The sequence below is a fragment of the Lucilia sericata genome, unplaced genomic scaffold (genome assembly GCF_015586225.1).
Source record: "Lucilia sericata isolate MDLA Ls3-8-SP2 unplaced genomic scaffold, ASM1558622v1 Contig003262F_arrow, whole genome shotgun sequence".
NCBI lineage: Eukaryota > Metazoa > Arthropoda > Insecta > Diptera > Calliphoridae > Lucilia > Lucilia sericata.
The window spans coordinates 10,385-32,795 of NW_023996786.1; the positions used below are offsets into that span (position 1 = coordinate 10,385).

The 22,411-nt window shown below is 33.3% G+C and overlaps 2 protein-coding genes across 2 annotated transcripts; both read right to left on the reverse strand.

Annotated features, from left to right (window-relative positions):
* Positions 1–3,572: 3,572 nt before the first annotated feature.
* LOC119614698 (beta-galactosidase-like) lies at positions 3,573–13,083 on the reverse strand. Its single transcript, XM_037970821.1, has 6 exons — positions 12,680–13,083; positions 7,824–8,011; positions 7,615–7,765; positions 7,211–7,553; positions 4,754–4,901; positions 3,573–4,692 (listed from the first exon to the last, which is right to left on the reverse strand). The coding sequence occupies exons 1-6, from the start codon at positions 12,854–12,856 to the stop codon at positions 3,612–3,614; spliced, it is 2,088 nt and encodes a 695-aa protein (XP_037826749.1). The 5' UTR covers positions 12,857–13,083; the 3' UTR covers positions 3,573–3,611.
* Positions 13,084–16,773: 3,690 nt separating this feature from the next.
* On the reverse strand, positions 16,774–22,187 carry LOC119614700 (beta-galactosidase-like). The gene is made up of 6 exons (XM_037970824.1): positions 21,712–22,187; positions 18,910–19,070; positions 18,699–18,849; positions 18,292–18,634; positions 18,045–18,192; positions 16,774–17,980 (listed from the first exon to the last, which is right to left on the reverse strand). The coding sequence occupies exons 1-6, from the start codon at positions 21,898–21,900 to the stop codon at positions 16,936–16,938; spliced, it is 2,037 nt and encodes a 678-aa protein (XP_037826752.1). The 5' UTR covers positions 21,901–22,187; the 3' UTR covers positions 16,774–16,935.
* Between the last annotated feature and the right edge of the window lie 224 nt (positions 22,188–22,411).

The following is a 22,411-nucleotide window of genomic DNA, read 5'->3' on the forward strand; positions in this document are numbered from 1 at the left end:
TATAGACTAGACTATAGACTAGACTATAGACTAGACTATAGACTAGACTATAGACTAGACTATAGACTAGACTATAGACTAGACTATAGACTAGACTATAGACTAGACTATAGACTAGACTATAGACTAGACTAAAGACTAGACTAGAATAGACTATAGACTAGACTATAGACTAGACTATAGACTAGACTATAGACTATAGACTATCGACTAGACTATAGACTATCGACTAGACTATAGACTATCGACTAGACTATAGACTATCGACTAGACTATAGACTGGACTATAGACTAGACTATAGACTAGACTATAGACTAGACTATAGACTACTATAGACTAGACTATAGACTAGACTATAGACTAGACTATAGACTAGACTATAGACTAGACTATAGACTAGACTATAGACTAGACTATAGACTAGACTATAGACTAGACTATAGACTAGACTATAGACTAGACTATAGACTAGACTATAGACTAGACTATAGACTAGACTATAGACTAGACTATAGACTATAGACTAGACTATAGACTAGACTATAGACTAGACTATAGACTAGACTATAGACTAGACTATAGACTAGACTATAGACTAGACTATAGACTCTATAGACTAGACTATAGACTAGACTATAGACTAGACTATAGACTAGACTATAGACTAGACTATAGACTAGACTATAGACTAGACTATAGACTAGACTATAGACTAGACTATAGACTAGACTATAGACTAGACTATAGACTAGACTATAGACTAGACTATAGACTAGACTATAGACTAGACTATAGACTAGACTATAGACTAGACTATAGACTAGACTATAGACTAGACTATAGACTAGACTATAGACTAGACTAGACTAGACTATAGACTAGACTATAGACTAGACTATAGACTAGACTATAAACTAGACTATAGACTAGACTATAGACTAGACTATAGACTAGACTATAGACTAGACTATAGACTAGACTATAGACTAGACTATAGACTAGACTATAGACTAGACTATAGACTAGACTATAGACTAGACTATAGACTAGACTATAGACTAGACTATAGACTAGACTATAGACTAGACTATAGACTAGACTATAGACTAGACTATAGACTAGACTATAGACTAGACTATAGACTAGACTACTAGACTAGACTATAGACTAGACTATAGACTAGACTATAGACTAGAACATAGACTAGACCATAGACTAGACTATAGACTAGACTATAGACTAGACTATAGACTAGACCATAGACTAGACTATAAACTTGACTGTAGACTAGACCTTAGACGAGATTATATACTAGGCTAGATTATAGACTAAATAATATACTAGACTAGACTAGACTAGACTATAGACTAGACTATAGACTAAACTTTAAACTAGTATATTGATTAGACTATGGACTAGACTATTGATTAGACTATGGATTACTCTATAGATTAGTCTATTGACTACTATATGGACATTTTATCAAGAGTTTATAACTTACAAAACGTACCGAAAATTTCGTGGGGTACTGAAAAAAGTACTAAATTTTCCATGCCTAGTTCATGTTGAAACACTCGAGTACTTGAGCTTTCTAATCTGTGATCATTGTTGCGTAACATCACTTCCGTTTACATCCGCGCATATGTAATAGTCTCTGTTGATCTGGCAGCAGCACGCAGAGTAGTAATCGATAGACCAAAATATTAATTCATTAAATAAACCAAAGGCAAGTTCTTGCTCACAGTGTGTACACTGTATATCGCCATGGCCAATCAGCCCAGAACACTTGTCATTCATCCGACACATTCATGCTAGTTATACGGGTGGACGAGGCCCGTATACCCATTCATTCGTTCCTTATCTTATTCTTTTTACACTTACTTATTCCCCACGCTTAGCTTCACAGTCAGTTCTCTGATATGTATTTATTTTCTTTTCGGCAACACCACCGAATTTATGCCGAAATAAAAATTTCACCTTGTATCAGTATTTTAAGCAATATTTGCCCTTCCGCGATATTGAGTTTCAACCACGTACACCCTGAAGGGAACCTGGAAAGGTCGAGTATACCAGTTTATCGTCCTGGCAGACTAAAGCTACTGGAAACACCTATTTTTGTCCGGACTGTAATCAAACCAGGATGGGGGGAAGTTCTTCAGTGTAACATGCTCCTATGGGCATGTTTGGTACGAAAGAAGTAAACCCCGAATATGTCATAAAGGAATTTTATCGGAAGCACATGATTAGGACTTCCAATACATTCACATGTGTATGCAGATGGAGTGAGTTTCGCATACTCCTGATTTATTCAATATCTCATTCTTTTATGGACTTATTTCTAACATTCCCACGGTCACTGCTCTAAGGGATCCTGTTGCACATAAACAGCTCCAAACTTATCCCGAAATATTAATTTCACCATGAGTCAGTCGTTTAACCAACAATGTCGTGAAGCCCTAGGGGATCTCAGATAATAACAGGTATAGGACGAAGTCTGTGGACCACCGAATCCCCTAATACCAGATTAGGTGGTTTTCTGCTCGAGCCAGGGAGCCTAATGACCCTCCAGTTTAAAGTTCCTACAACACTAAAGGTATTGGTAGCACCTAATATACGAATCTCTTATATGGTGGACTTTAACTAAAAAGAAATTTGTTGTAGATCAGTCGATAGTCAAGCGGCACTAAACTCACTAAACTGTTATACTACCACTTCCCTATTAGTTAGACACTGCAAGAAGGATCTGTCAATACTGGGTCGCCTGTCCGACATTAACCTTGTTTGGGTCCCTGCGCAAACAAGGTTCTGCCAGTTCTGGCAGATGGGCTTGCCAGAACTGTTATAACTCTGCTTATCTTCGACTCTACTAGACAGTTATCGCGCAGTGAACTACCACGGTAACCAGCCAAGCAGCACTTCCATGACCACATTGCAATAACATCAAGGTGAGGGTGATTCGCAAATATGAATACAATGTCTAGCTAGAAACCCTGAGGATAAAGAAGTATATTTAAAATGTCGGACAGACAGACTTAGGCCCTTATTATCGTATTAAATCAGACAGTGTGTTGTATAGGAGTGTGTGTGGAGTTAAATATACTCCAAAGAAGTTTGAATAAAATTTCGACGAAAGTCTGGCAATGACAAATAATGTGTTCCAGAGTCCTCTCCATATAACTATTCACAATAGATTTCTATCATTTCGATTAATTTTATAGAGCCATTTTTTTTTTTTGTTAATTCCCTAAATTCATTAAGTATTTGCCTATGGCCCACTTATCATTAAAAACAGTTATTAGTATAGTACATAATTATATGAAAATATATATAAACAAAAATGTATATCGGACAATATATAATAATCAAATGCATTTACATAATTTTTACTAAATTTATAAATAAAATGATAAATACTATTTGTAATAAAAGAAAAAAATCTGAAAATAAATGAATAAAATATGAAGGCAATATAAGAAATAATTAAAAATCTATTATTGAATTAAGAAAAGATTTTTTCTTAATACACTGATCTTGATTATCAATAGCCCACTTCCGGAAATGAAACAATTGATTGAAAAGTTAAAACTAAATTTATTTTTATCATTTTAATTTACAAATCTAATTGAGGCTTATCATCTAAAGTAACATAAGGATCAATATCCTTACCGACACGATTAGTTTGTTCATATTCTATGAGAAGTAGCGAATTAGTACCAGTATGTAAAATTTCCTGAGGTACATAAACCGTTAATTGAGGTCCAGCTTTAGGCCAATAACGTCCCAAATTAAAACCGTTAACAAAAGCTACACCCTTGCCCCAACCCGAAGGATTAAGGAAGGTATGATGCACTTCATTAACCGAAAATTCACCATAATGCACCATGGGTCCAAGTTTTAAAACACTCTCGTCTTCTGGTGTAAATTCTAAAGAGGTATAATTTTTATAAATACTATTTAAAAGATTTGAGGTTTGAGGTTCTTCCAAAGGAAAACGAGTATTGAACCAATTTTCTAAATTCACTTCATCTCCATCTTTAGATTTTTGTAATGTCACTTTACCCAGAATGCCCTTGGTATCATTTGCAACATTGAAATTAATGCGTCCTTGATTTTCTACCAATATTTGTAATTTAGAACCGCCCGAAGATTTATTCAAAGTTAAAGAGTTATTGCCATTTTGTCTAGATAAAATGCCCATCAGCTCTTGATCCACAAAGACTAAAGCACGATCTCTTAAATCATTCACGGTTAAAATAGAAGCTGCCATATTCATACCCTCTATGTCGGTCTCATATAAAACCAAACCAGAATATTGGTCTAGTTCTTCAAATGTCTTGGGTTTAATAGATTTTACTGCCAACTCATTGCCCACGGCTTTGCCCAAAGTAGCACGACCTTCATTAGACAGCAAATGCATAACTGGTCGCATGCTAACCTTGCCATAAGCAAATGCTTGTTCTCTTATTACTTCCACTTTAGGTATTTCAAAATATTCGGCAATGACATCTCGTACTAATTCAAATTTCTTGGTTATATTGCCCGGTTCATCCATGACGGCATCATAATCGTAAGAAGTAATGTCGGGCACATATTTTTGGTCACCAAAATCATTAGCTCCAGCAGTGAAACCGAAATTTGTACCCCCAAAGAACATATAGAAATTCACACTGGCATTGTAAGATAAAATTTTTCTGAAATTATCAAAAAGCGGTTTAAGGAAAAGGGGAGAAATTAATTAAATAAGTGTATTACTTTAAGGCATCTGCTACTAGTTGACCATCACGTCTTTGATTTTGTTCCTGCCAATGTGTAAGCCAACCGGGATAGAATTCGGAATTTACCAGAGGACCAGTGGGTTGTACCGATCTTAAGATGCTCCAAATATTATCGATTTCATGGACTAAAATAAATTTATAATTTTTTATTTCTGTAGAACAAAATATATGCAGCTAGAACTAGAACTAAAACAAGTTAGAGTGCTATATTCGGCTGAGCCGAATCTTAAATACCCTCCACCAGCTACTTTTATATTAATACTTTTTTAATTGTTCAAATATTTGTAGAAATAAGTTATCTCATGTCTTAAATAGAAAAACCCCAAGATTTAAACAGCTAAAATCTGTTACAATTCCAAGATTTATTGAACATTACAAACCCCATTTTCTTTTATATTTTTATAGCGCCCTAAGATATGCTTTAACGATATTTAATGTGCATGTATGTATGCATGTGTGTGAAAGATTTAAGGATTTTCAAAATACATATGTATATATAATTTTATTCTACACAAATTAATAATGCAACTAGTTAAATACGGTTACATTGCTTTTAGGGGCAGGACCTAGTATGGGAGATATGACCAATTATAGACCGATCGTAAAAAATTCTTTAAGCTAAATTTCTGTACATAAAAGCTACATTTCAGTCAAATTTTGTATGTATATCGTAATTTAGTAATAACTAATGTGTGTTCAAGTAATTTTCTGAAGGGCCACTTACATGGCACCGACCGCACCCATATTATGGACCGATCGTGGAATTTAGTTAATTTAGTAATGAGTTATGTTCGTTTAAGTGATTTTCGGGTGGGGACCTTGTATGAGAGCTATGTCCAATTATGGACCGATCCAGAAAATTTTTTCACTCAATCAATTCTATTGACATAAGGTTTTAATTTGTAAAATTTTGTGAAGATATCAATACTCGGACGGAAGTTATTAACAAAAAACTCATTTTCCGGGAATATGTACTTTTGTATGGGAGGTATATGAAATTATGGACCGATTCAGGCAATTTTCAGCAGGAATCAAGATCTTGTGTAGAAACGAATGTATGATGACTTCCATGAAATTATCTTGCATAGTTTTCGAGAAAATTACATCAGAATGTGTAAAAAATGCTTATTTTTTTCGGAGTTGTTTTAACTTTTCCCGATGTGAACCGATTTTGCTTATTTTCAACACCAAACTGTACCGGATAATAATGAATATTTTGGGTGAATTTGGTTAAATTACATTGCTTCGTTTTAACGTGAGCGTGTTTTACACAGACAGACAGACAGACGGACGGACAGACGGACATAGCCAAATCGACTCAGAATTTCATAAGCACCCAGAATATATATACTTTGTTGGGTCTCAGATGAATATTTCTTAGTGTTACACACGGAATGACAAACTTATATATACCCTCTATCACCACTGATGGTGGTGGAGGGTATAATAGAACAGAACTGGAACAGAACTAGAACAGAACTAGAACAGAACTAGAACAGAACTAGAACAGAACTAGAACAGAACTAGAACAGAACTAGAACAGAACTAGAACAGAACTAGAACAGAACTAGAACAGAACTAGAACAGAAGTAGAACAGAACTAGAACAGAACTAGAACAGAACTAGAACAGAACAGAACAGAACAGAACTAGAACTAGAACAGAACTAGAACAGAACTAGAACAGAACTAGAACAGAACTAGAACAGAACTAGAACAGAACTAGAACAGAACTAGAACAGAACTAGAACAGAACTAGAACAGAACTAGAACAGAACTAGAACAGAACTAGAACTGAACTAGAACTGAACTAGCACTGAACTAGAACTGAACTAGAACTGAACTAGAACTGAACTAGAACTGAACTAGAACTGAACTAGAACTGAACTAGAACTGAACTAGAACTGAACTAGAACTGAACTAGAACTGAACTAGAACTGAATTAGAACTGAATTAGAACTGAACTAGAACTGAACTAGAGCTGAACTAGAACTGAACTAGAACAGAACTAGAACAGAACTAGAACAGAACTAGAACAGAACTAGAACAGAATTAGAACAGAACTAGAACAGAACTAGAATAGAAGTAGAACTGAACTAGAACAGAACTAGAACAGAACTAGAACATAATTAGAACAGAACTAGAACAGAACTAAAACTGAACTAGAACTGAACTAGAACTGAACTAGAATTGAACTGAACTAGAACTAAACTAGAACTGAACTAGAACTGAACTGAACTGCACTAGAACCGAATTAGAACTACATTAGAACTGATTTAAAACTGAACTTGGCATGAAGTTAGACTGAACTAAAGCTCAGCTAGAACAGTTCTAGAACTGATCTAAACCCCAAAAAAACAAAAGTATACTAAAACAAAATAAGTATATTTGAATTGAAAACTAGACAGAGAATAACACATTTTCATATTTACTTACTCCGATCTATACCAAAGTCAGTCGTAGCAAAAACTCCTTCAATTTTACCGCATTGTATACGTTCATTTGGTATGTCCGTAGTAAACAGTAAAGCCTTATCCTCAACATATTTTAAAGTCTCATCTCTTAACCAATTCAAATAATCACGATCGCATGCATGAAAAGCGCCATATTCATTTTCCACCTGAACCATTATAATCGGTCCACCATTGCCATATAAGAAACGTTGCATTCTAGGCATTAATTTGCTATACCAAACAGAAACTTCATGAGTGTAATTGACATCACTGGTACGTAGTTGAATGCCAGGATATTTTCCGAATAGCCAATGGGGAAGGCCACCCTAAAATTTAGAAATTGTATTATAAAAATATTTTTTTAGACTTTCAAAAGTTATATCTAACATTATCTCTTTCAGCACATATATAGGGACCAGGTCTTAAAATAACATAAAATCCTTCCTTTTGGGCCAATTCAATAAATCTCTCTACATCGGCAATGCCCGTCCAATCGTAGACACCGTCATGAGGATTATGCAGAGACCATTCAACGTAACTGCAATATGAGAGAATTGTTTAAAAGGGTTGTGCAAATAATTTGTTTACAATCTTACGTATCAAGCACATTCAAGCCAGCTGATCTCATAGTTCTCAATCTTTTTTGCCAGGCATCGGGTAGAGCACGAAAATAATGAAATGATCCAGATACATAACGAAAAGGTTTGCCGTCCATTAGAAATGTATTGGCTTCATGATCGATAGTGAATGTACGATTCATAGTTACGTTCGGATTAAGTGTTATCTAAAAAAAGGAAATTATTAATTAAATTATTTACAGGTGATATATATATATATATGTATAACGATAACTGAATCGTTGTAAAACTACTAACTAACTACTACTAACTAACTACTACTAACTAACTAACTAACTAACTAACTAACTAACTACTAAACTAACTAACTAACTAACTAACTAACTAACTAACTAACTAACTAACTAACTAACTAACTAACTAACTAACTAACTAACTAACTAACTAACTAACTAACTACTAACTAACTAACTAACTAACTAACTAACTAACTAACTAACTAACTAACTAACTAACTAACTAACTAACTAACTAACTAACTAACTAACTAACTAACTAACTAACTAACTAACTAACTAACTAACTAACTAACTAACTAACTAACTAACTAACTAACTAACTAACTAACTAACTAACTAACTAACTAACTACTAACTAACTAACTAACTAACTAACTACTAACTAACTAACTAACTAACTAACTAACTAACTAACTAACTAACTAACTAACTAACTAACTAACTAACTAACTAACTAACTAACTAACTAACTAACTAACTAACTAACTAACTAACTAACTAACTAACTAACTAACTAACTAACTAACTAACTAACTAACTAACTAACTAACTAACTACTAACTAACTAACTAACTAACTAACTAACTAACTAACTAACTAACTAACTAACTAACTAACTAACTAACTAACTAACTAACTACTAACTAACTAACTAACTAACTAACTAACTACTAACTAACTAACTAACTAACTAACTAACTAACTAACTACTAACTAACTAACTAACTAACTAACTAACTAACTAACTAACTAACTAACTAACTAACTAACTACTAACTAACTAACTAACTAACTAACTAACTAACTAACTACTAACTAACTAACTAACTAACTAACTAACTAACTAACTAACTAACTAACTACTAACTAACTAACTAACTAACTAACTAACTAACTAACTAACTAACTAACTAACTAACTACTAACTAACTAACTAACTAACTAACTAACTAACTAACTAACTAACTAACTAACTAACTAACTAACTAACTAACTAACTAACTAACTAACTAACTAACTAACTAACTAACTAACTAACTAACTAACTAACTAACTAACTAACTAACTAACTAACTAACTAACTAACTAACTAACTAACTAACTAACTAACTAACTAACTAACTAACTAACTAACTAACGAAGTAACTACCTATTATTTACATTAATCTACGTAATGTTTATTGTTTACACGATTTTAATTTACAACAACCGATTGTTACCAGTTATAAAATTCCTCTTGTAAAATTTTATTGCACCTCAGATAAGAGTTTGTTTTGACAAATATAAATTAATGTTGGTCAAGTCAGACTACATTACGTATACATATACTAATAAAACTATAGTTTTCCAGATTTTCAATAATACCGAGTTATCATTAATGGCAAAAAATTCCACAATATATTTTGCATTGCATTCAATCTTAGACGTTACAATATCGTAAACTTTTTGATAGTGTACTAGTTTGTAATAGTAAACAATTTGGTATATTATTTTGAGTACGATTTGTAGTGATCATTAAAAACACTTGTAAGTGGTAATAATCTAATACCTTTAGAGATAATATAATAACTTTAATATTTCTATGGAGTTCGAGAAAGTAGATAATATTGTTCATCCGTAAATAAAATGTTATATGGGAACCTTGAATTATATAACGCTCCATTATATAGATTAATATTTTACATACATGTATCTATATTAAGAATTCATTTAATATCAGTGGTTTTTGAAAATGATTTATCCAATATTGGCTTAAGACCCATAAAATATATACACACATATAAGTATATTTTGGGCCCTTTAAGATTTTAAGGCGTATAAATAAACATACCAGTCCGTATGTCTATTGTTCTCACGATAGCAACCAAACGGTTTAAATAATGAGATTAAAGCTTTATTTTAAAGTCAAATGATTATACTTTCCGATAAAATAACAAATCTCAAATTTTGCCAAAACCGCTTTTTTTGAGTTTAAGGGTACTTCTTGATCTGATGGAGAAATTCACAAGACCGAGTTATACTTTTCTAACGGATAAGGCCGAATATGATCTCACATCTGCGACTTGGGATATCATGTTCTGAAGTTTGAAACGTCAAGACAACTTTATTTATAAAATTTAAACCATCTGAAAGTCCGAACATAAACATTTAATCCACAACTACAATCGACTCAAAATCGAGTTAATTAGAGTTTGGGAATTCCCGGACTTTTCAATTTCCCGGGAAACTGAAATGAAAAAAATTAATTTCCCGGGATTCCCGCGAAATCCTTTCCCGAGAATTCCCGGACGGGATTTCCCGAACCCCAAACTCTAGTCATAATGTTTCAAAAAGGGCCAAATATTGCGTTTTCCAAACTTAAGGAAACTATAACTCAAATCCCAGATGTGGTGGAGAAAATCTGAAAATTAGATTCGGATTCAGCTAATCTCAATCCTGTAGAAAAGCATACTATGGTCTAGACTATAGACTAGACTAAACTATAGACTAGACTCGACTAGACTCGACTAGACTCGACTAGACTTGACTTGACAATACTAGACTAGACTAGACTAGACTAGACTAGACTAGACTAGACTAGACTAGACTAGACCAGACTAGACTAGACTAGACTAGACTAGACTAGACTAGACTAGACTAGACTAGACTAGACTAGACTAGAGTAGACTATAGACTAGACTATAGACTAGACTATAGACTAGACTATAGACTAGACTAGACTAGAGTAGACTAGACTAGACTAGACTAGACTAGACTAGACTATAGACTAGACTATAGACTAGACTATAGACTAGACTATAGACTAGACTATAGACTAGACTATAGACTAGACTATAGATTAGACTATAGACTAGACTATAGACTAGACTATAGACTAGACTATAGACTATACTGTAGACTAGACTATAGACTAGACTATAGACTAGACTATAGACTAGACTATAGACTAGACTATAGACTAGACTATAGACTAGACTATAGATTAGACTATAGACTAGACTATAGACTAGACTATAGACTAGACTATAGATTATACTGTAGACTAGACTATAGATTATACTGTAGACTAGACTATAGACTAGACTATAGACTAGACTATAGACTAGACTATAGACTAGACTATAGACTAGACTATAGACTAGACTATAGACTAGACTATAGACTAGACTATAGACTAGACTATAGACTAGACTATAGACTAGACTATAGACTAGACTATAGACTAGACTATAGACTAGACTATAGACTAGACTATAGACTAGACTATAGACTAGACTATAGACTAGACTATAGACTAGACTATAGACTAGACTATAGACTAGACTATAGACTAGACTATAGACTAGACTATAGACTAGACTATAGACTAGACTATAGACAGCTATAGACTAGACTATAGACTAGACTATAGACTAGACTATAGACTAGACTATAGACTAGACTATAGACTAGACTATAGACTAGACTATAGACTAACTTAGACTAGACTATAGACTAGACTATAGACTAGACTATAGACTAGACTATAGACTAGACTATAGACTAGACTATAGACTAGACTATAGACTAGACTATAGACTAGACTATAGACTAGACTATAGACTAGACTATAGACTAGACTATAGACTAGACTATAGACTAGACTATAGACTAGACTATAGACTAGACTATAGACTAGACTATAGACTAGACTATAGACTAGACTATAGACTAGACTATAGACTAGACTATAGACTAGACTATAGACTAGACTATAGACTAGACTATAGACTAGACTATAGACTAGACTATAGACTAGACTATAGACCAGACTATAGACTAGACTATAGACTAGAATATAGACTAGACTATAGACTAGACTATAGACTAGACTATAGACTAGAATATAGACTAGACTATAGAGTAGACTATAGACTAGACTATAGACTAGACTATAGACTAGACTATAGACTAGACTATAGACTAGACTATAGACTAGACTATAGACAAGACTATAGACTAGACTATAGACTAGACTATAGACTAGACTATAGACTAGACTATAGACTAGACTATAGAATAGACTACAGACTAGACTATAGACTAGACTACAGACTAGACTATAGACTAGACTATAGACTAGACTATAGACTAGACTATAGACTAGACTATAGACTAGACTATAGACTAGACTATAGACCAGACTACAGACTAGACTATATGCTAAATTATAGACTACACATATTGCACTAGGTCGTGTGGAGAGTATATTAACTTTTCGTAAATTTGTAGAACAGTGTTTTGATTATTATAAGTTTTACTAGATTATCACTTTAATGATAAATTTTCTTTTAATCCAGTTTTTTCACTGCATCCAGCATTTGTATCCACTCAAAAATATACAAAAGATATTGCTTAATTTATAGTAAAATAACTCTAATAGCTTTATTTAAAAAATTGTTATTATATACACAAAATTAATATAGAAAAAATCACAAACATTTCTATTTAAACAATAGTATTTGAAACGGGGTTAGTGACACTTAATTTAAATGCTTAATTAAATTCCACGGTCAAGTATTAAGTTAAGCTTACATGATCCGAAGCATCAACAAAATGCATTACTAAACTATAGAGAATGATCACAATTAAGACGGCACAAACTCCGGACACCACCATGGCTATAATATCACTGCGCATGATTTTATTTTTCTTTTTGCTAGGTTCCACCTCAACCGGTTGTTGGACTTCTATATCTGCTAATTCGCTCATTTTGTCAGTCTCCAATTGCTCTTTTTTACGTAAAAATTTTTTAAAACTCTCTTAAGTAGAGAATATTTTAAACCCGACTTGAAACGAAAAGCTTGTTTTTAATTATTTTTTTGAGTTACAAAAAAAAATATTTTTTTAGCGCTTCTTTGGGCAGAAAACAAAACGAACAGTGTACGTGTGAGAAGGTTAACTGCTGTTCAATTAATTGCAAATGGCAATTTGTTATTAATAAATGGAAGTTAATAAATTTTTTTTTGTGCGTTTTTTTATGTGACTTTTTTTTGGTTTTACAAAACCCTTGAAGTGTTTGTTTATTTTGGTATTATTATTAATTTGTTTATAAAATAATTTTGTTGCTTTTCGTATTTTGTGTAGTATTTGTTGGCTTGTTGTTATACTCTACACCACAATAGTGGAGAGGTATTGTCTGTTTGTGTAGATGTTTGTAACAAATTAAAATAATATTGCTATAACCATCTTCAAGTGTATCACTTGGTTCACTTTAAGACCATTTGGTGATATTAAGAACATTCACTTCTTCTTCTATAAAAACCAATACTATCGATTTTCGTATTGATCCGACCTCATTTGACCCTAGCATTATGTAAAATTGCATTATTAATATTTCACGGAATTTTATTATGATAATTTCAAATCTTATGGCTATTGTAGGGAATCATACGGCCGATCATGCCCGCCAATACCTCTATACTTGTTTAGTGTTGAAAATGCACTCTTATGCATATTGATAAGATACAAAATAGGTGTATCTAAGTAAACACTCGAGAAAAAATTGTTGTTAATTCAATGACTAAAATAACATTTCTGGTCTCCTGAGTTGCCAACTAAGCGTAAGTTTTAATATTGATCTCAAAACAAATAAAATTGTTATATTCGGCTATGCCGAATCTTGACCAGACTATAGACTAGACCATAGGCTAGACTGTAGGCTAGACTGTAGGCTAGACTATAGACTAGACTATAGACTATAGATTAGACTATAGACTAGACTATAAACTAGACTTGACTAGACTAGACTAGACTAGACTATAGACTAGACTATAGACTAGACTATAGACTAGACTATAGACTATACTATAGACTACTATAGACTACACTATAGACTACACTATAGACTACACTATAGACTACACTATAGACTACACTATAGACTACACTATAGTATAGTCTATAGTGTAGTCTATAGACTATAGACTAGACTATAGACTAGACTATAGACTAGACTATAGACTAGACTATAGACTAGACTATAGACTAGACTATAGACTAGACTATAGACTAGACTATAGACTAGACTATAGACTAGACTATAGACTAGACTATAGACTAGACTATAGACTAGACTATAGACTAGACTATAGACTAGACTATAGACTAGACTATAGACTAGACTATAGACTAGACTATAGACTAGACTATAGACTAGACTATAGACTAGACTATAGACTAGACTATAGACTAGACTATAGACTAGACTATAGACTAGACTATAGACTAGACTATAGACTAGACTATAGACTAGACTATAGACTAGACTATAGACTAGACTATAGGCTAGTCTATAGACTAGACTATAGACTAGACTATAGACTAGACTATAGACTAGACTATAGACTAGACTACAGACTAGACTATAGACTAGACTTTAGACTAGACTATAGACTAGACTATAGACTAGACTATAGACTAGACTATAGACTAGACTATAGACTAGACTACAGACTAGACTATAGACTAGACTATAGACAAGACTAGACTAGACTATAGACTAGACTATAGACTAGACTATAGACTAGACTATAGACTAGACTATAGACTAGACTATAGACTAGACTATAGACTACACTATAGACTAGACTATTGACTAGACTATTGACTAGACTATAGACTAGACTATAGACTAGACTATAGACTAGACTATAGACTAGACTATAGACTAGACTATAGACTAGACTATAGACTAGACTATAGACTAGACTATAGACTATCGACTATAGACTAGACTATAGACCACACTATTGACTAGACTATAGACTAGACTATAGACCACACTATAGACTACACTATAGACTAGACTATAGACTACACTATAGACTAGACTATAGACTACACTATAGACTAGACTATTGACTAGACTATTGACTAGACTATAGACTAGACTTTAGACTAGACTATAGACTAGACTAGACTAGACTATAGACTAGACTATAGACTAGACTATAGACTAGACTATAGACTAGACTATAGACTAGACTATAGACTAGACTATAGACTAGACTATAGACTAGACTATAGACTAGACTATAGACTAGACTATAGACTAGACTATAGACTAGACTATAGACTAGACTATAGACTAGACTATAGACTACACTATAGACAAGACTATAGACTAGACTATAGACTAGACTATAGACTAGACTATAGACTAGACTATAGACTAGACTATAGACTAGACTATAGACTAGACTATAGACTAGACTATAGACTAGACTAGACTATAGACTAGACTATAGACTAGACTATAGACTAGACTATAGACTAGACTATAGACTAGACTATAGACTAGACTATAGACTAGACTATAGACTAGACTATAGACTAGACTATAGACTAGACTATAGACTAGACTATAGACTAGACTATAGACTAGACTATAGACTAACTATAGACTAGACTATAGACTAGACTATAGACTAGACTATAGACTAGACTATAGACTAGACTATAGACTAGACTATAGACTAGACTATAGACTAGACTATAGACTAGACTATAGACTAGACTATAGACTAGACTATAGACTAGACTATAGACTAGACTATAGACTAGACTATAGACTAGACTATAGACTAGACTATAGACTAGACTATAGACTAGACTATAGACTAGACTATAGACTAGACTATAGACTAGACTATAGACTAGACTATAGACTAGACTATAGACTAGACTATAGACTAGACTATAGACTAGACTATAGACTAGACTATAGACTAGACTATAGACTAGACTATAGACTAGACTATAGACTAGACTATAGACTAGACTATAGACTAGACTATAGACTAGACTATAGACTAGACTATAGACTAGACTATAGACTAGACTATAGACTAGACTATAGACTAGACTATAGACTAGACTATAGACTAGACTATAGACTAGACTATAGACTAGACTATAGACTAGACTATAGACTAGACTTATAGACTAGACTATAGACTAGACTATAGACTAGACTATAGACTAGACTATAGACTAGACTAGACTATAGACTAGACTATAGACTAGACTATAGACTAGACTATAGACTAGACTATAGACTAGACTATAGACTAGACTATAGACTAGACTATAGACTAGACTATAGACTAGACTATAGACTAGACTATAGACTAGACTATAGACTAGACTATAGACTAGACTATAGACTAGACTATAGACTAGACTAGACTAGACTATAGACTAGACTATAGACTAGACTATAGACTAGACTATAGACTAGACTATAGACTAGACTATAGACTAGACTATAGACTAGACTATAGACTAGACTATAGACTAGACTATAGACTAGACTATAGACTAGACTATAGACTAGACTATAGACTAGACTATAGACTAGACTATAGACTAGACTATAGACTAGACTATAGACTAGACTATAGACTAGACTATAGACTAGACTATAGACTGGACTATAGACTAGACTATAGACTAGCCTACCTATTATAGGATGGCAGCAGGGTTAAAGCAATCATATTTTAATACGACTGATTCTCTAAGATCATGGCCACATGCATTGCACTAGTCCGCAAGTTATAAAATTTTATAAAATTTGCTTAAGACTACAATTTATAAAAGTACAAAAATTTTATGAAAATTGCATTACATTTACTATTTAACAGTTTTTATTAATTTTATTATTTTAAATAAAACTTAAATATTACATTTTAACACTTAACTACATAATATTAGCCTCTTTTAGTCAATATCACTTTTAATATAATCTTAAATATTAAAATTATATATATAATTTCTTTAACCGAGCCTACTTAATTATCTAATTGAGGCCTATTATCTAAAGTTATATAAGGATCTATGTGTTTACCAGCGCGATTAGTTTGTTCGTATTCAATTATTATAAGAGTATTACGACCTCTAAGTAGAATTTCTTGTGGCACGTACAATGTTAGCTGTGGCCCTGCCAAGGGCCAATAACGACCCAAATTGAAACCATTAACATAAGCTACACCTTTACCCCAACCGGTGGGATTGAGGAATGTATGATGAGGTTTTTTAACATAAAATTCACCATAATATACCACGGGTCCTTGATATAAGAGATAATGATTTTCCGTTAAAGGTTTCAAAGAGGCAGATAAAAGTTTTTTTATAAGTTCTTCTTCTAGAGAGTAGGCAGTATGTAACCAATTCTCTAGGTTTCTAATAACACCTTTGTTATTTTCTAGGGTTACAGCACCCATTATGCCCTTAGTATCATTGGCTATGTGATAATTAATACGTCCTTGATTTTCCACCAAGATTTGTAGAGTAGAGCCAAAGGCTTTATTTAAAGTTAGAGAGTAGTTGCCACTTTGTCTTGATAATATGCCGGCAAATACTTGATCTACATAGACTAAGGCACGATCTCTTAAATCGTTAACGGTTAGAGTGCAATTTTCTAAAGCCATTCCCCCTAAACTGGTTTCATATAGTACCAAACCAGAAAACTGATCTAGTTCTTCAAATGATTTTGGCTTAATAGATTTTACAAGCTCACTTTTGCCCAATGAAGAACGACCTTGTTGGGAGAGCAAATTCATAATTGGCTTTAAGTCCACTTTACCATAAGCATATGTTTGTTCTCTAACCGGTTTCATTTTGGATACTCTGAAATACTGTCTGAGAACATCACGTATTAGCTCATATTTCCTTGTTACATTTCCGCGTTCATCTAGGACGGCATCGTAGTCATAGGAAGTAATATCGGGCACATATTTACTCTCGCCAAAATCATTGGCGCCAGCGGTAAAACCAAAATTAGTGCCACCAAAGAACATATACATATTAACACTGGCATTTGAGGCTAAAATGGATCTGCAATGAAGTTAGAAGTATTGGAATTAAATAAAAATAATATTAAATGAATTGGGTTTCTTACCTTAAAGCTTCCGCTACTGCTTGTGGGTCCACTCTTTGATTTTTCTCATGCCAATGTGTTAACCAGCCGACATAAAATTCTGAATTAACCAAAGGTCCTGTAGGCTGCACTGTTCTTAAGGTATTCCAAACTTTATCCAAATCTTGGGCTAAAATGACCATCAAAAAGAAATTATATCTAAAACAATTAAAAATACCTATAAGCAGATCTTTTGATCATACTTTTTTGATATATATCGAGAACCTACTTTCTTCAATACCAAAATCTATGGTCGTGAACACATCATCCACTCTGCCACACTCCAATTCTTCAGCCGGATAGTCAATAGTAAAGAGTAATGCCTTATCGCCCACATATTTTAAAGTTTCATCTCTTAACCATTTCATATATTCACGATCGCAAGCCGGAAAACTGCCATATTCATTTTCAACCTGAACCATTATGATGGGTCCTCCATTGCCATAAAAGAATCGTTGCATTCTAGGCATTAATTGACTATACCACACCGAAACCTCATGTGTGTAATTGGCATCACTGGTGCGCACCTGAATGCCGGGATATTTACCCAACAGCCAATAGGGTATACCACCCTAAGAGAACAGAAAATTATATAAATTTTAAAGTTTACAATATCTCAAGTCCATAACAACTTACATTATCTCTTTCTGCACAAATATATGGACCAGGTCTTAATATTACATAGAAACCTTCCTTCTGGGCCAATCTTATAAATCTTTCAACATTGGCAATTCCCGACCAATCGTATACCCCATCATGGGGATTGTGGAGAGACCATTCAACGTAACTATATATTTTAGGAAATTTCAAAAAATGTGTTTAAATTTAGATATTTAAAAAAACTTACATGTCGATGGCATTTAAACCCGCCACTTTCATAGATCTTAATCTTTTATGCCAAGCTTCGGGTACCGCCCGAAAATAATGAATTGATCCGGATACATAACGAAAAGGTTTGCCATTCATTAGGAATGTATTGCCCACATGATCTACTGTAAAAGTACGTTCCTGGAAAATATATAAAGAAATTAAAATAAGTTAAAACTTCAAAGTTATTCGACTGGATTTGAGTTAGACCTATAGCTCAATATATAAATAATTGTCTAAGAAAAACTTTGGAATATAAAAAATTATTAAACGACCCTCGTATTAACTGACCTTTTCTGTTTTTAAACAATTTAGCTGTGCGTTTATTTTTAGGCTTATCTCTAAGTAATTCGCCAAATCTTTACACATGTAGATTAGATTACTTTAATGAATCGATTTTAAACAATTAGAAACAGTAGGTTTAAGAAACCGCTCCTATTAGTCTTGCTAAACTTAATCAGAAAAATAAAAGTTTATTCAACCTTTGATACACAAAACATGACTCAAGTCAATTTGTTGAGAAGTCATCGCGATGAAGCTCGTGCCATATACATTCATATAATCAATGGAGAAAAAGTCTGGCGAGAATTTTTCTCAAAGAAAACGTTTAAAAGCAAAAACTAGGATTTTAACCTTGAAAATATTGATTTGAAAATTCTTCTCATTGGACGATTGAAAAAACATGCCTATACTGAAACCAATTTTTTAAAAAGCACCATAGCAGTACAGTTATATCATATATTGATTGGAGACTAAAACAAAAATACCACATAGAGGATAGACCAACACAGCTTATGGATGTTGGAGGCCATATATGGGAATCATATGCTCGAAAGGCCTTCTAAGTTATTCTGGGACCATAAACACTACGTGGACCAACATTTTCAAAACATTATTCCGATCGAAACGTATTTAAGATACAAGGCACTTAAAGCCAAGCGGCCCTGTTCTCCCAATATCGGATTTTGTCGAGAACTGTGAGACATTAGATAGGAGATCGTGGTCTAGCGGAAGATTAAAGCATATCTGTGCTGAAATATGCTGCTAAACTGAAGCGTCTTAACTGGTCTGGCGATCTCAATTGAAAACCTCGGAAGCCAAATTACAACATCAACGAACGTACTTGCTATAAAGGGATAGGGAGCTTGAGGCGATCTTATTTGAAAACTCGGAAACCAAAATTCTAATCACTACACCATCGAATGTATTTGAATTAAAAAGATGAGCGAGAGTATCACCTACGACCACTTGGAATAATGAAACGTTGGGTAGGACCACTAAAATCCTGCCTTGACGGCTTTATTTCATGGTGGTCTTTTTCATCCACTGCGGTCTACCACGCGCCCTCGAGTAACTTCGATAAACAACGCTCTGGTGACAATTTTTGTATATGGCTTTTCCGGTCCATGTACCCGAGCTTTCTAATCTCTTGCCAAGTGCTCACATTGCGGTATGACAGGCAGCAATACTACAACAATACTACCCCGACAGACGGAAAAGTACCGGTCGAATCAGAAAGGAGGGGTAACGAAATCCCAACAAACGCACACGATAAATCCATACGATAATCTCGATGTAATTCGGTTATACATCGAGATTATTGACGCCGTAGCGTCCCCATCCTCTAATGGTTCGCACAGACAAATTTCTCGTCCCTCAGTCGCACAACTACACCACAAGGCTCTGTTGTTTCGGCAATAGAACCTAGTATTTGGTGTCTATTACCTAGTATTTGGTGTCTATTACCTAGTATTTACGGTGTATAACCCTTCTTAACCTAAATCTAAATCAGGATTCCTCTGTATGTCGAGATAATGTTACAATGGATGTAGGAATTTCCAAAGTCAATCGAACCCAATAATTGCACCGACAAGTTGAGTGATGACCCTCAACCATAAGGCGCGTATCATGTAACCATATGCATCTTGTTGAGATGGCAACAAGACCGAGAATTTCCCTGAAGTAAAAGATATACTAAATCAGTACTAGACTCCTGTCGGGCAAAGGACTCTTTGTCGATCGTTCACCAACTTCCCCAACATATGTATACTGGCGCCCTACTATAATAAATTAGTTTCATAAGCTACAATAATAAATTAGTTTCATAAGCTAATTCTTTCAAACTATATATTCCAGAAAAACATTTGTGGATTTCGTAAGTTCTTAAAAATTAGTTCCATAAACCAATTAGTGCTCTTATGGGTTTCGTTCTTAAAAACTAATAGTTATACTTCAAAAGAGTCTTTAATTAATTATGAAAACTTTTCCAAAAGTATTGAAGTTTTCATACAATAACCAACAGTTTGACAAAGAGTCAATGCATCCGAAAAATATAATCATTTCACGTATATACTCTTTCTAACCGAGAATGAAGACAGTCGTTGCTTTAGTGTTCCCTTTGTAAGCGAGGGCATATACAATCGTCACTTTACAGTCCCCATGTAATCTAGAGAGTGGACATTTAAAAACGAAAATGTTTATTGCCATCCATTGAATCCTTTTGACAAGCTTTAGAACTGTTTTTGGTCAACTATGAAGTGAGGATTAACTTTCTTATAGGACAAGCACATGTTAAAATTGCTAGTCATCTGGGTAGTGAGTAGATTAAAGGGGTAGTTCGGGAAACTGCTGGGTAAGAACTAAATAGCTTTCGGATATGTATAGTAAACATGTTTATACCAAAGTGCAAAATTTTAGTTGCCATGAGCCCAAGCCACAAAAAAAAAACAAAACAATTAAATTTAACGGCACTTGAAATAATCAGATTTTAATTTACACTCACTTGATTGGCGACTTCGGTGAAATGCACAAATAAACAATAAATAATGATCACTATTAAAATTACACAAATTATAGAGATTACAATCGAAACGATGTCATTTGTTTCGATTTTTTTCTTTTTTGGTACTTCAGATTCTTTTTTCGCAGTTGTTGGTGTTATTGTTGCTACTTCAGACTCTGGTTCCACCATTTTCACGTGTTTTTTGTTTTAGTTTCACACTATTTCAAATACTTTTACGGACGATATCAGTGACTTTTTTTAAATACTTTTTTCACTTTGAATATTTTTTTATTTATTTGTTATAATTTTGTCTTCCTTTTTAGTAAAACACTTGTGCATAATTATTAGTATTATATTTTTTTTTCCAATTTTATATATTTTAAACACAAATCGACCGCTACTCCAAAAATGGTACTTGTAACAAGGTTAAACGATCTACAATTAATCGCACTTGGCTCATTGTTCGTATTAAGACTTAATTATTCATACTAAATTTATAAAATACTCTATTTTTTGTATTATCTGATAATATTTGGTCGTTTTTGTTTTGATTATTGTTTCTAGTCTGACGAAAAAAAAACCCTAGAAATGTTTGCGATTGAGTACTTTATTCAATCAACTACAACATTTCTATACTGCATTGTTTTTGTAGTCAATGTATTACGTTTTTTATTGATAAGATCCCATTGAATGTATCTAC